This window comes from Salvelinus alpinus, chromosome 22, assembly GCF_045679555.1.
Source record: "Salvelinus alpinus chromosome 22, SLU_Salpinus.1, whole genome shotgun sequence".
Classification (NCBI taxonomy): Eukaryota; Metazoa; Chordata; class Actinopteri; order Salmoniformes; family Salmonidae; genus Salvelinus; species Salvelinus alpinus.
Window position 1 is genome coordinate 33,107,582 of NC_092107.1, and position 12,865 is coordinate 33,120,446.

At 45.1% G+C, this 12,865-nt stretch overlaps 1 protein-coding gene across 3 annotated transcripts in view; it reads left to right on the plus strand.

Annotated features, from left to right (window-relative positions):
• The window catches only part of LOC139549440 (protocadherin Fat 3-like), a 389,617-nt gene that overhangs the window by 332,288 nt on the left and 44,464 nt on the right, over positions 1-12,865 (plus strand). For all 3 annotated transcript variants that reach the window (XM_071359936.1, XM_071359937.1, XM_071359938.1), the window contains 5 exons: positions 3,013-3,209; positions 4,080-4,233; positions 4,320-4,553; positions 7,294-7,683; positions 9,376-9,590. In XM_071359936.1, coding sequence (XP_071216037.1) covers positions 3,013-3,209; positions 4,080-4,233; positions 4,320-4,553; positions 7,294-7,683; positions 9,376-9,590 — 1,190 coding nt within the window. The remainder of the gene's footprint in view (positions 1-3,012; positions 3,210-4,079; positions 4,234-4,319; positions 4,554-7,293; positions 7,684-9,375; positions 9,591-12,865) is intronic.

Below are 12,865 nucleotides of genomic sequence, written 5' to 3' on the forward strand. Positions count from 1 at the left end.
CTCTCTCTCTCTCTCTCTCTCTCTCTCTCTCTCTCTCCTCAGATGGGAACCCTCAAGTGTGTATATAAACTCTCTCTCTCTCTCCCTACCTCTCTCCTCAGATGGGAACCCTCAAGTGTGTATATAAACTCTCTCTCTCTCTCTCCTCAGATGGGAACCCTCAAGTGTGTATATAAACTCTCTCTCTCTCTCCTCAGGTGGGAACCCTCAAGTGTGTATATAAACTCTCCCTCTCTCTCTCTCTCCTCAGGTGGGAACCCTCAAGTGTGTATATAAACTCTCTCTCTCTCTCCTCAGGTGGGAACCCTCAAGTGTGTATATAAACTCTCTCTCTCTCTCTCCTCAGATGGGAACCCTCAAGTGTGTATATAAACTCTCTCTCTCTCTCTCCTCAGATGGGAACCCTCAAGTGTGTATATAAACTCTCTCTCTCTCTCTCTCTCTCCTCAGGTGGGAACCCTCAAGTGTATATATAAACTCTCTCTCTCTCTCTCTCTCTCTCTCTCTCTCTCTCTCTCTCTCTCTCTCCTCAGATGGGAACCCTCAAGTGTGTATATAAACTCTCTCTCTCTCTCCTCAGATGGGAACCTTCAAGTGTGTATATAAACTCTCTCTCTCTCTCCTCAGATGGGAACCCTCAAGTGTGTATATAAACTCTCTCTCTCTCTCCTCAGGTGGGAACCCTCAAGTGTGTATATAAACTCTCTCTCTCTCTCTCTCTCTCTCAGGTGGGAACCCTCAAGTGTGTATATAAACTCTCTCTCTCTCTCCTCAGATGGGAACCCTCAAGTGTGTATATAAACTCTCCCTCTCTCTCTCTCTCCTCAGATGGGAACCCTCAAGTGTGTATATAAACTCTCTCTCTCTCTCTCTCCTCAGGTGGGAACCCTCAAGTGTGTATATAAACTCTCTCTCTCTCTCTCTCTCTCTCCTCAGGTGGGAACCCTCAAGTGTGTATATAAACTCTCTCTCTCTCTCTCCTCAGGTGGGAACCCTCAAGTGTGTATATAAACTCTCTCTCTCTCTCTCCTCAGATGGGATCCCTCAAGTGTGTATATAAACTCTCTCTCTCTCTCTCCTCAGATGGGAACCCTCAAGTGTGTATATAAACTCTCTCTCTCTCTCTCTCTCTCTCCTCAGGTGGGAACCCTCAAGTGTGTATATAAACTCTCTCTCTCAATTCAATTCAATTCAATTCAATTGACTTTATTGACATGGCAAGTTATTATTACTTACATTGTCAAAGTATACATATCGAAAAATTTAAATAAAATATATATGTATATATATACACAAAATATATATATATTTATATATAAATAAATGGTGGGACTAACAGTAATAATAATAGTAGTAGTGGACATGGGATTACCATTAATAACAGCTACAACAACAATATTAATCAGAACAACAATACATTAAAGCAACAGTAGTAGACCAGTGTCAACATGACTGAGAAGACACATGACCTGGTACGAAAGACAAAACAAAACTAAGCTAAATGGGAAATATTATCAACATTACTTAGCATTTTTCACTGGCTGTCCCTCAGGCTGTGGCAGGAGGACACATATTTGCCTGCCAGAACTGCACATTTTGGCTTTTCACCCAACAAATATTTGAATTTTTCTTCATCTTTTATAGTTTCAAATTCTTTGTATTGAATTATAATTTTGGGAAAGAAATATGCTCTTAGGTCTGAGTATTTGTCACAGTGTAGTAGGAAATGCACTTCTGTCTCTACCTCTCCCCTGGAGCAGAGTGAGCACAGCCTGTCCTCCCTGGGCAGCCAGGTTTGTCTGTGACGACCGGTCTCTATAGCCAGACTGTGCTCACTGAGTCTGTACCTAGTCAATGTTTTCCTCAGTTTTCTATCAGTCACAGTGGTCAGATAGTCTGCCACCATGTACTGTCTGTTTAGAGCCAAATAGCATTGAAGTTTACTTAGATTTTTTGTGGTGTCTTTCCAATAGGTTATATATTTTTATTTTTGTTTTGTGATGATTTGGTTGGGCCAGATTTTCTGAGGGCTGTCCCGAGGCTCTATGGGGTTGGTTTGGGTTGGTGAACTGAGCCTCAGAACCAGCTGGCTGAGGGGACTCTTCTCTGGTTTCATCTCTTGACATTGTAGAGCTGTGTGATGGAATGTTTTAGGGTCACTTGTTTTTAGATGGTTGTAAAATTTGATGGCTCTTTTATTCTCTCTCTCTCCTCAGGTGGGAACCCTCAAGTGTGTATATAAACTCTCTCTCTCTCTCTCTCCTCAGGTGGGAACCCTCAAGTGTGTATATAAACTCTCTCTCTCTCTCTCCTCAGATGGGAACCCTCAAGTGTGTATATAAACTCTCTCTCTCTCTCTCTCTCTCTCTCTCTCTCTCTCTCTCTCTCTCTCTCTCTCTCTCTCTCTCTCTCCTCAGATGGGAACCCTCAAGTGTGTATATAAACTCTCTCTCTCTCTCCCTACCTCTCTCCTCAGATGGGAACCCTCAAGTGTGTATATAAACTCTCTCTCTCTCTCTCCTCAGATGGGAACCCTCAAGTGTGTATATAAACTCTCTCTCTCTCTCCTCAGGTGGGAACCCTCAAGTGTGTATATAAACTCTCCCTCTCTCTCTCTCTCCTCAGGTGGGAACCCTCAAGTGTGTATATAAACTCTCCCTCTCTCTCTCTCTCTCTCCTCAGGTGGGAACCCTCAAGTGTGTATATAAACTCTCTCTCTCTCTCTCTCTCCTCAGGTGGGAACCCTCAAGTGTGTATATAAACTCTCCCTCTCTCTCTCTCTCCTCAGGTGGGAACCCTCAAGTGTGTATATAAACTCTCTCTCTCCTCAGGTGGGAACCCTCGGGGGGTGTATATAAACTCTCTCTCTCTCTCCTCAGGTAGGAACCCTTGGGTGTGTATATAAACTCTCTCTCTCCTCAGGTGGGAACCCTCGGGGGTGTATATAAACTCTCTCTCTCTCTCCTCAGGTAGGAACCCTTGGGTGTGTATATAAACTCTCTCTCTCCTCAGGTGGGAACCCTCGGGGGGTGTTTGCCCTGGGGCAGGTGCAGGGTGAGTGGAAGATGTATGTGAAGCGCCCGCTGGACCGCGAGGAACAGGAACTATACCTCCTCAACGTTACCGCTAGCGACGGCCTGTTCGTCACCAGGGCAACCGTGGAGGTGTCTGTGACTGACACCAACGACAACAGCCCTGTCTGTGACCAGGTCAGTCACACTCTTTATTTACAGACTGTTCCGTCTGTACACTACTGCATTTAATATGTTTATGTTTATTGCTCATTATTCTAATCTGTTTTCTGAATTACATAGTTTCCTACAATATAGTTAAACATTGGTATTGATTATCGTAGGTGTTTACTGTTTATTGTAAGCTGTCCCATAACGGGCCCAGAAATGTGACTTTACAGTTGAATTCCACTTATCTTATATGTATTTGTGTTTAATGTTCAAGCCTCAGTCATAACTCATATTTAATAGTTTTGTTTGCTTCTGTTGGTTCTGTTTCCAGATTCTGCAGGGTCTGTTCTTTTACTGTAAACAGGCACTGTATATTTTAGACTGTATAATTTAGAGTGTGTTTTTATGTGGTGTCTCTGTGTTCCTGTGTGAGGTCTTGTGATGTGTAGCTGTGGTTGTGTCTGTTTGAGCAGTGTGTTTGCTGTATATGTTAAGGAACTCTGTTGATTTCTAATGCAGTTTGATAGACAATGTTTTTAGCTGTGTGTTAGATACTACTGTTAGTTCTGTCGCTCTAGGGAGCTGTTGTACACTATGAGGAGAGTAGTGGCTGATGCTGACTGATATACAGGCTACTGCGTTATGTAGTTAGTATTCACTTCTTGTTGTTTATAGAGGAGCTGTATGTTCTGAGGGATAACTTTTTGATGTTAGTATTTTCTTGTGTGTGTAAATGTTATGTATTATGAACGTTGTGGGGGTTTGATGTCAGTGGCCTACATTTTTGTTGTCTCTGGATAAATGTATTATGACTGTTGTTAGTATGTTCTTGTTGTGTGTGTAATGCTATGCATTATGAGTGTTGTGGTGTTTGATGCTATCTTGTTGTGTGTGCAGGCTCTTTACACAGCCTTGGTCCCAGAGGATATCCCAGTCAACAGATTGATAGTAGGCATTGGAGCCAGCGATGCTGATGTAGGGGTCAGTGCTTGGATCCAGTACTCTCTACATGGACCGGGCTCTGAAGACTTCAGCATCGACCCAGACACTGGTACACTACCTTTACTCTGTTTGAGGTTCACCAATGAAGCTGATGTGTGTGTGATCTTAACCTGTCTCTCCTCTTTTTCTGTTCAGGCGAACTAAAGACAGCCCAGGCCCTGGACAGGGAGAAGACCCCTGTGTACAGACTGGTTGCCCAGGCGACAGACGGAGGTGGTCGGTTCTGTCGTGCGGAGGTCCACCTGACGCTGTTGGATGTGAATGACAACCCTCCGGCGTTCTCTGCTCCCCACTACACTGCCAGTGTGTATGAAGACACATCCACCAAGGCCCTGCTTACACGCATACAGGCCATCGACCCTGATGAAGGTAGGAATGGATATTCTCCGCTCTGTTTCTCCCTCATTCTCTGTCTCTGTCTCTCTCTCCCTCTCTCAATTCAATTTCAATTCAAGGGCTTTATTGCATGGGAAACATATGTTAACATTGCTAAAGCAAGTGAAGTAGATAATAAACAAAAGTGAAATAAACAATAAGGTATTAACATTAAACATTACACTCACAGAAGTTCCAAAAGAATAAAAACATTTCAAATGTCATATTATGTCTGTATACAGTGTTGTAATGATGTGCAAATAGATTAAGTGCAAAAGAGAAAATAAATAAACATAAATATAGGTTGTATTTACAATGGTGTTTGTTCTTTACTGGTTGTCCTTTTCTTGTGGCAACAGGTCACAAATATTGCTGCTGTGATGCACAATGTGGTATTTCACCCAGTAAATATGGTCTGCCAACAGCAGCCTCTCTCAATACCAAGGCTATGCTCTCTCTCTCTGTCTCTGTCTCTCTCTCTCTCTCTCTCTCTCTCTCTCTCTCTCTCTCTCTCTCTCTCTCTCTCTCTCTCTCTCTCTCTCTCTCTCTCTCTCAATTCAATTCAATTCAATTCAAGGGGCTTTATTGGCATGGGAAACATGTGTTAACATTGCCAAAGCAAGTGAGGTAGGTAATATACAAAAGTCAAATAAACAATAAAAATGAACAGTAAACATTACACATACAGAAGTTTCAAAACAATAAAGACATTACAAATGTCATATTATATATATGCAGTGTTGTAACAATGTACAAATGGTTAAAGCACACAAGTTAAAATAAATAAACATAAATATGGGTTGTATTTACAGTGGTGTTTGTTCTTCACTGGTTGCCCTTTTCTTGTGGCAACAGGTCACAAATCTTGCTGCTGTGATGGCACACTGTGGAATTTCACCCAGTAGATATGGGAGTTTATCAAAATTGGATTTGTTTTCGAATTCTTTGTGGATCTGTGTAATCTGAGGGAAATATGTCTCTCTAATATGGTCATACATTGGGCAGGAGGTTAGGAAGTGCAGCTCAGTTCTCTCTCTCTCTCTCTCTCTCTCTCTCTCTCTCTCTCTCTCTCTCTCTCTCTCTCTCTCTCTCTCTCTCTCTCTCTCTCTCTCTCTCTCTCTCTCTCTCTCTCTCTCTCTCTCTCTCTCTCTCTCTCTCTGTCACTTTCTCTCTGTCACGCTCTCTTTCTCTGTCACACTCTCTCTCTCTGTCACACTCTGTCTCTCACTCTCTGTCGTTCTCTCTGTCTGTCTCTATCTCTCTCACCTGCACACACTGCAGCTCTCCAGGACCAGAGTTGCCCATCCAGCTGAATATTAACCGATAGATGGGTAGAGTTTATAATAATGTTTACTCTGCTCTGCTCAGCACATACCTCACTGTTAGCTGTTAACAATCCTATTTAATTTGCCTTGGGTTTGGACCAGCTGTTAGCACATACTGCTAGCAATCACACACACACACTGCTAACACTCCCATTTGGCTGCTGTCACTGTCTCGCCTGGCAAAGAGGGAATGGAAAGAAAATAAACCTCTGCCACAACCACACTAATGAAAAGTCACAACCACACTAATGAAAAGTCACAACCACACTAATGAAAAGTCACAACCACACTAATGAAAAGTCACAACCACACTAATGAAAAGTCACAACCACACTAATGAAAAGTCACATCCACACTAATGAAAAGTCACATCCACACTAATGAAAAGTCACAACCACACTAATGAAAAGTCACAACCACACTAATGAAAAGTCACAACCACACTAATGAAAAGTCACAACCACACTAATGAAAAGTCACAACCACACTAATGAAAAGTCACATCCACACTAATGAAAAGTCACATCCACACTAATGAAAAGTCACAACCACACTAATTAAAAGTCACATCCACACTAATGAAAAGTCCCAACCACACTAATGAAAAGTCCCAACCACACTAATGAAAAGTCCTAACCACACTAATGAAAAGTCCCAACCACACTAATGAAAAGTCCTAACCACACTAATGAAAAGTCCCAACCACACTAATGAAAAGTCCCAACCACACTAATGAAAAGTCCCAACCACACTAATGAAAAGTCACAACCACACTAATGAAAGTCACATCCACACTAATGAAAAGTCACAACCATAAAAGTATTGAAATATTAGAGATAAAGGTATTTGCGCATTAAAGGATTACCAAACAAGCCATGCAGGTTTCAAAGAGGAAGCTTTGTGGCTGTTAGCAGGATGCAAGAGACAAGGGCATGAGGGGAGGAGAGAGAGGGCGAGAGAGAGAGACAAGGGCATCAGGAGAGGGGAGTGAGGGAGAGAGAGAGAGAGAGAGAGGGAGAAGGGAATCATGAGAGGAGAGAGAGAGAGAGATGGGTATCAGGAGAGGGAGGGAGGGAGGGAGAGAGAGCGAGAATGAAGGAACCAGAGAGGGAGAGAAGGGTATCGGGGAGGAGAGAGAGCGAGGAAGAGGGAACCAGAGAGAGAGAGCGAGAGAGAGAAGTGTATCAGGGAGGAGAGATTCATGTTTGAACTGGACTCAACCTCTCTATCTCCCTTTGCCGTTTAATGTTCACTAGCACTCTCTCTCTTTCTCTCTCTTGCTCTCTCTCTTTCTACTGTCTGTTTTCTGATATCTCAACTCTCGAAACACACACGCACAGATGGCAATCAATAAATTAAATAATTTATTCATGAAAGATTGTTCTAATATCCCTCTCCGCTCTCTCCAGGCATCAGTCGTAAAGTAGTATATTCTCTGGCCGACTCTGCCGGCGGCTTCTTCTCCATCGACAAATCCTCTGGCATCGTGGTCCTGGAACGTATCCTCGACCGCGAACAGCAACCGTCCTACATGATCACGGTCAGAGCGTCCGACCAGGGCTCTCCTGTCCGCCTGTCCTCCCTGGTCAACGTGACCGTCACGGTCCTGGACATCAATGACAACCCACCGGTGTTTGAGCGGCGTGACCACCTCGCCACCGTGCCAGAGGATGTGGCGTTAGGGACGGAGGTGCTGAGAGTGTATGCAGCCAGTAAGGACATTGGAACCAACGCTGAGATAACCTATAGTATCCGCTCAGGCAACGAGCACGGAAAGTTCCACATACACCCCATCACTGGTAAGTTCCCATATGCAGAATATAAAGTTTAAATATATGTACAGTACCATATATTTTTCTTTATTTTTTATTATTTTCTACATTGTAGAATAATAGTGAAGACATCAAAACTATGAAATAACACATATGGAATCATGTAGTAACCAAAAAAGTGTTATACAAATCAAAAATATTTTATATTTGAGATTCTTGAAGTAGCCACCCTTTGACTTGATGACAGCTTTGCACACTCTTGGCATTCTCTCAACCGGCTACATAAGGTAGTCAACTGGAATGCATTTCAATTAACAGGTGTGCCTTGTTAAAAGTTAATTTGTGGAATTTCTTTTCTTCTTAATGTGTTTGAGACAATCAGTGGTGTTTTGATTAGGTAGGGGTGGTATACGCAAGATAGCCCTATTTGGTGAAAGACCAAGTCCATATTATGGCAAGAACAGCTCAAGTAAGCAAAGAGAAACGACAGTCTGTTATTACTTTAAGACATGAAGGTCAGTTAATCTGGAACATTTTAAGAACTTTGACTGTTTCTTCAAGTGCAGACGCAAAAACCATCAAGCGCTATGATGAAACTGGCTCTCATGAGGACCGCCACAGGAAAGGAAGACCCAGAGTTACCTCTGCTGCAGAGGATACGTTCATTAGAGTTACCTGCCTCAGAAATTGCAGCCCAAATAAATGCTTCACAGAGTTCAAGTAACAGACACATCTCAACATCAACTGTTCAGCGGAGACTGCGTGAATCAGGCCTCCATGGTCGAATTGCTGCAAGAAACCACTACACCAACAAGAAGAAGAGACTTCCTTGGGCCAAGAAACACGAGCAATGGACATTAGATCGGTGGAAATCTATCCTTACGTCTGATGAGTCCAAATTTGAGATATTTGGTTCCAACCGCTATGTCTTTGTGAGACGCTGGGTATGTTAACGGATGATCTCCGCATGTGTGGTTCCCACTGTGAAGCATGGAGGAGGAGGTGTGATGGTGTCGTGTGCTTTGCTGGTGACATTGTCAGTGATTTATTTAGAATTCATGGCACACTTAACCAACATGGCTGCCACAGCATTCTGCAGCGATACGCCATCCCATCTGGTGTGTGCTTCGTGGGACTATCATTTGTTTTTCAACAGGACAATGACCCCAAACACACCTCCAGGCTGTGTAAGGGATATTTGAGCAAGAAGGAGAGTGATGGAGTGCTGCATCAGATGACCTGGCCTCCACAATCACCTGACCTCAACCCAATTGAGATGGTTTGGGATGAGTTGGCCTGCAGAGTGAAGGAAAAGCAGCCAACAAGTGCTCAGCATATGTGGGAACTCCTTCAAGACTGTTGGAAAAGCATTCCTCATGAAGCTGGTTGAGAGAATGACAAGAGTGTGCAAAGCTGTCATCAAGTCAAAGGGTGGCTCCTTTGAAGAATCTCAAATATAAAATATATGTTGATTTTTTTAACACTTTTTTGGTTATTACATGATTCCATATGTGTTATTTCATAGTTTTGATGTCTTCACTATTATTCTACAATGTAGAAAATTGTAAAAATAAAGAAAAACCCTTGAATGAGTAGGTGTGTCCAAACTTTTGACTGGTACTGTATGTCTATGTTTGCATATTCGTGTTACAGACTTCTACATGGCGTTAGAAGTAGGATCCCTACCTACCTATTGACCTTCCACCCTCTTTGTACCAGGTGCCATCGCTGTGTCCAAGCCTCTGGACTTTGAGACTTGTAAAGACTACTTCCTTACTGTGGAGGCCAGAGATGGTGGAAAACCGCCCCTAAGCGCCGTAACCATGGTAAACATCAACCTGACGGATGTCAACGACAATGCACCCATGTTCAGCCGAGACGTCTACACTGCTGTCGTATCCGAGGACGCAACCATCGGAGAGTCCGTCGTCAAGGTACAGTATGTCTTGTTGGCTCTTTAACCTGGACTGGTTCAGCCGTGTTTCCCATTTCTCTCCAGGAGTACCCCAGTCTCTTTAACCTGGACTGGTTCAGCCGTGTTTCCCATTTCTCTCCAGGAGTACCCCAGTCTCTTTAACCTGGACTGGTTCAGCCGTGTTTCCCATTTCTCTCCAGGAGTACCCCAGTCTCTTTAACCTGGACTGGTTCAGCCGTGTTTCCCATTTCTCTCCAGGAGTACCCCAGTCTCTTTAACATGGACTGGTTCAGCCGTGTTTCCAGACCTCCTCTCCAGGAGTACCCCAGTCTCTTTAACATGAACTGGTTCAGCCGTGTTTCCCATTTCTCTCCAGGAGTACCCCAGTCTCTTTAACATGGACTGGTTCAGCCGTGTTTCCAGACCTCCTCTCCAGGAGTACCCCAGTCTCTTTAACCTGGACTGTTTCAGCCGTGTTTCCCATTTCTCTCCAGGAGTACCCCAGTCTCTTTAACCTGCACTGGTTCAGCCGTGTTTCCCATTTCTCTCCAGGAGTACCCCAGTCTCTTTAACATGGACTGGTTCAGCCGTGTTTCCCATTTCTCTCCAGGAGTACCCCAGTCTCTTTAACCTGGACTGGTTCAGCCGTGTTTCCCATTTCTCTCCAGGAGTACCCCAGTCTCTTTAACATAGACTGGTTCAGCCGTGTTTCCAGACCTCCTCTCCAGGAGTACCCCAGTCTCTTTAACATGGACTGGTTCAGCCGTGTTTCCCATTTCTCTCCAGGAGTACCCCAGTCTCTTTAACATGGACTGGTTCAGCCGTGTTTCCAGACCTCCTCTCCAGGAGTACCCCAGTCTCTTTAACCTGGACTGTTTCAGCCGTGTTTCCCATTTCTCTCCAGGAGTACCCCAGTCTCTTTAACCTGCACTGGTTCAGCCGTGTTTCCCATTTCTCTCCAGGAGTACCCCAGTCTCTTTAACCTGCACTGGTTCAGCCGTGTTTCCCATTTCTCTCCAGGAGTACCCCAGTCTCTTTAACATGGACTGTTTCAGCCGTGTTTCCCATTTCTCTCCAGGAGTACCCCAGTCTCTTTAACCTGGACTGGTTCAGCCGTGTTTCCAGACCTCCTCTCCAGGAGTACCCCAGTCTCTTTAACATGGACTGGTTCAGCCGTGTTTCCCATTTCTCTCCAGGAGTACCCCAGTCTCTTTAACATGGACTGGTTCAGCCGTGTTTCCCATTTCTCTCCAGGAGTACCCCAGTCTCTTTAACATGGACTGGTTCAGCCGTGTTTCCAGACCTCCTCTCCAGGAGTACCCCAGTCTCTTTAACCTGGACTGTTTCAGCCGTGTTTCCCATTTCTCTCCAGGAGTACCCCAGTCTCTTTAACCTGCACTGGTTCAGCCGTGTTTCCCATTTCTCTCCAGGAGTACCCCAGTCTCTTTAACATGGACTGGTTCAGCCGTGTTTCCCATTTCTCTCCAGGAGTACCCCAGTCTCTTTAACCTGGACTGGTTCAGCCGTGTTTCCAGACCTCCTCTCCAGGAGTACCCCAGTCTCTTTAACATGGACTGGTTCAGCCGTGTTTCCCATTTCTCTCCAGGAGTACCCCAGTCTCTTTAACATGGACTGGTTCAGCCGTGTTTCCCATTTCTCTCCAGGAGTACCCCAGTCTCTTTAACATGGACTGGTTCAGCCGTGTTTCCCATTTCTCTCCAGGAGTACCCCAGTCTCTTTAACCTGGACTGGTTCAGCCGTGTTTCCCATTTCTCTCCAGGAGTACCCCAGTCTCTTTAACCTGGACTGGTTCAGCCGTGTTTCCCATTTCTCTCCAGGAGTACCCCAGTCTCTTTAACCTGCACTGGTTCAGCCGTGTTTCCCATTTCTCTCCAGGAGTACCCCAGTCTCTTTAACCTGGACTGGTTCAGCCGTGTTTCCAGACCTCCTCTCCAGGAGTACCCCAGTCTCTTTAACCTGGACTGTTTCAGCCGTGTTTCCCAGACCTCTCCAGGAGTACCCCAGTCTCTTTAACCTGGACTGTTTCAGCCGTGTTTCCCAGACCTCTCCAGGAGTACCCCAGTCTCTTTAACCTGGACTGTTTCAGACGTGTTTCTCAGACCTCTCCAGGAGTACCCCAGTCTCTTTAACCTGGACTAGTTCAGCCATCTTTCCCAGACCTCTCCAGGAGTACCCCAGTCTCTTTAACCTGGACTGGTTCAGCCGTGTTTCCAGACCTCCTCTCCAGGAGTACCCCAGTCTCTTTAACCTGGACTAGTTCAGCCATGTTTCCCAGACCTCTCCAGGAGTACCCCAGTCTCTTTAACCTGGACTGTTTCAGCCGTGTTTCCCATTTCTTTCCAGGAGTACCCCAGTCTCTTTAACCTGGACTAGTTCAGCCATGTTTCCCAGACCTCTCCAGTACCCCAGTCTCTTTAACCTGGACTGTTTCAGCCGTGTTTCCCAGACCTCTCCAGGAGTACCCCAGTCTCTTTAACCTGGACTGTTTCAGCCGTGTTTCCCATTTCTCTCCAGGAGTACCCCAGTCTCTTTAACCTGGGCTGGTTCAGCCGTGTTTCCCATTTCTCTCCAGGAGTACCCCAGTCTCTTTAACCTGGACTGGTTCAGCCGTGTTTCTCAGACCTCTCCAGGAGTACCCCAGTCTCTTTAACCTGGACTGTTTCAGCCGTGTTTTCCAGACCTCTCCAGGAGTACCCCAGTCTCTTTAACCTGGACTGTTTCAGCCATGTTTCTCAGACCTCTCCAGGAGTACCCCAGTCTCTTTAACCTGGACTGTTTCAGACGTGTTTTCCAGACCTCTCCAGGAGTACCCCAGTCTCTTTAACCTGGACTGTTTCAGATGTGTTTCTCAGACCTCTCCAGGAGTAACCCAGTCTCTTTAACCTGGACTAGTTCAGCCATGTTTCCCAGACCTCTCCAGGAGTACCCCAGTCTCTTTAACCTGGACTGGTTCAGCCGTGTTTCCCAGACCTCTCCAGGAGTACCCCAGTCTCTTTAACCTGGACTGTTTCAGCCATGTTTCCCAGACCTCTCCAGTACCCCAGTCTCTTTAACCTGGACTGTTTCAGCCGTGTTTTCCAGACCTCTCCAGGAGTACTCACAGTCGGGTTGAACTCATTGACTCATTTCTGGTACAAACACACCTGATTCAATCTGAACTAATCATCAAGCCCTTAATTAATTAGGTCAAGTGTGCTCATTCTGGGATACATCCAATATGTTCAACTGAACGGGGACACTCGAGGAAACACTAACCATCTAACTGTGTGTATT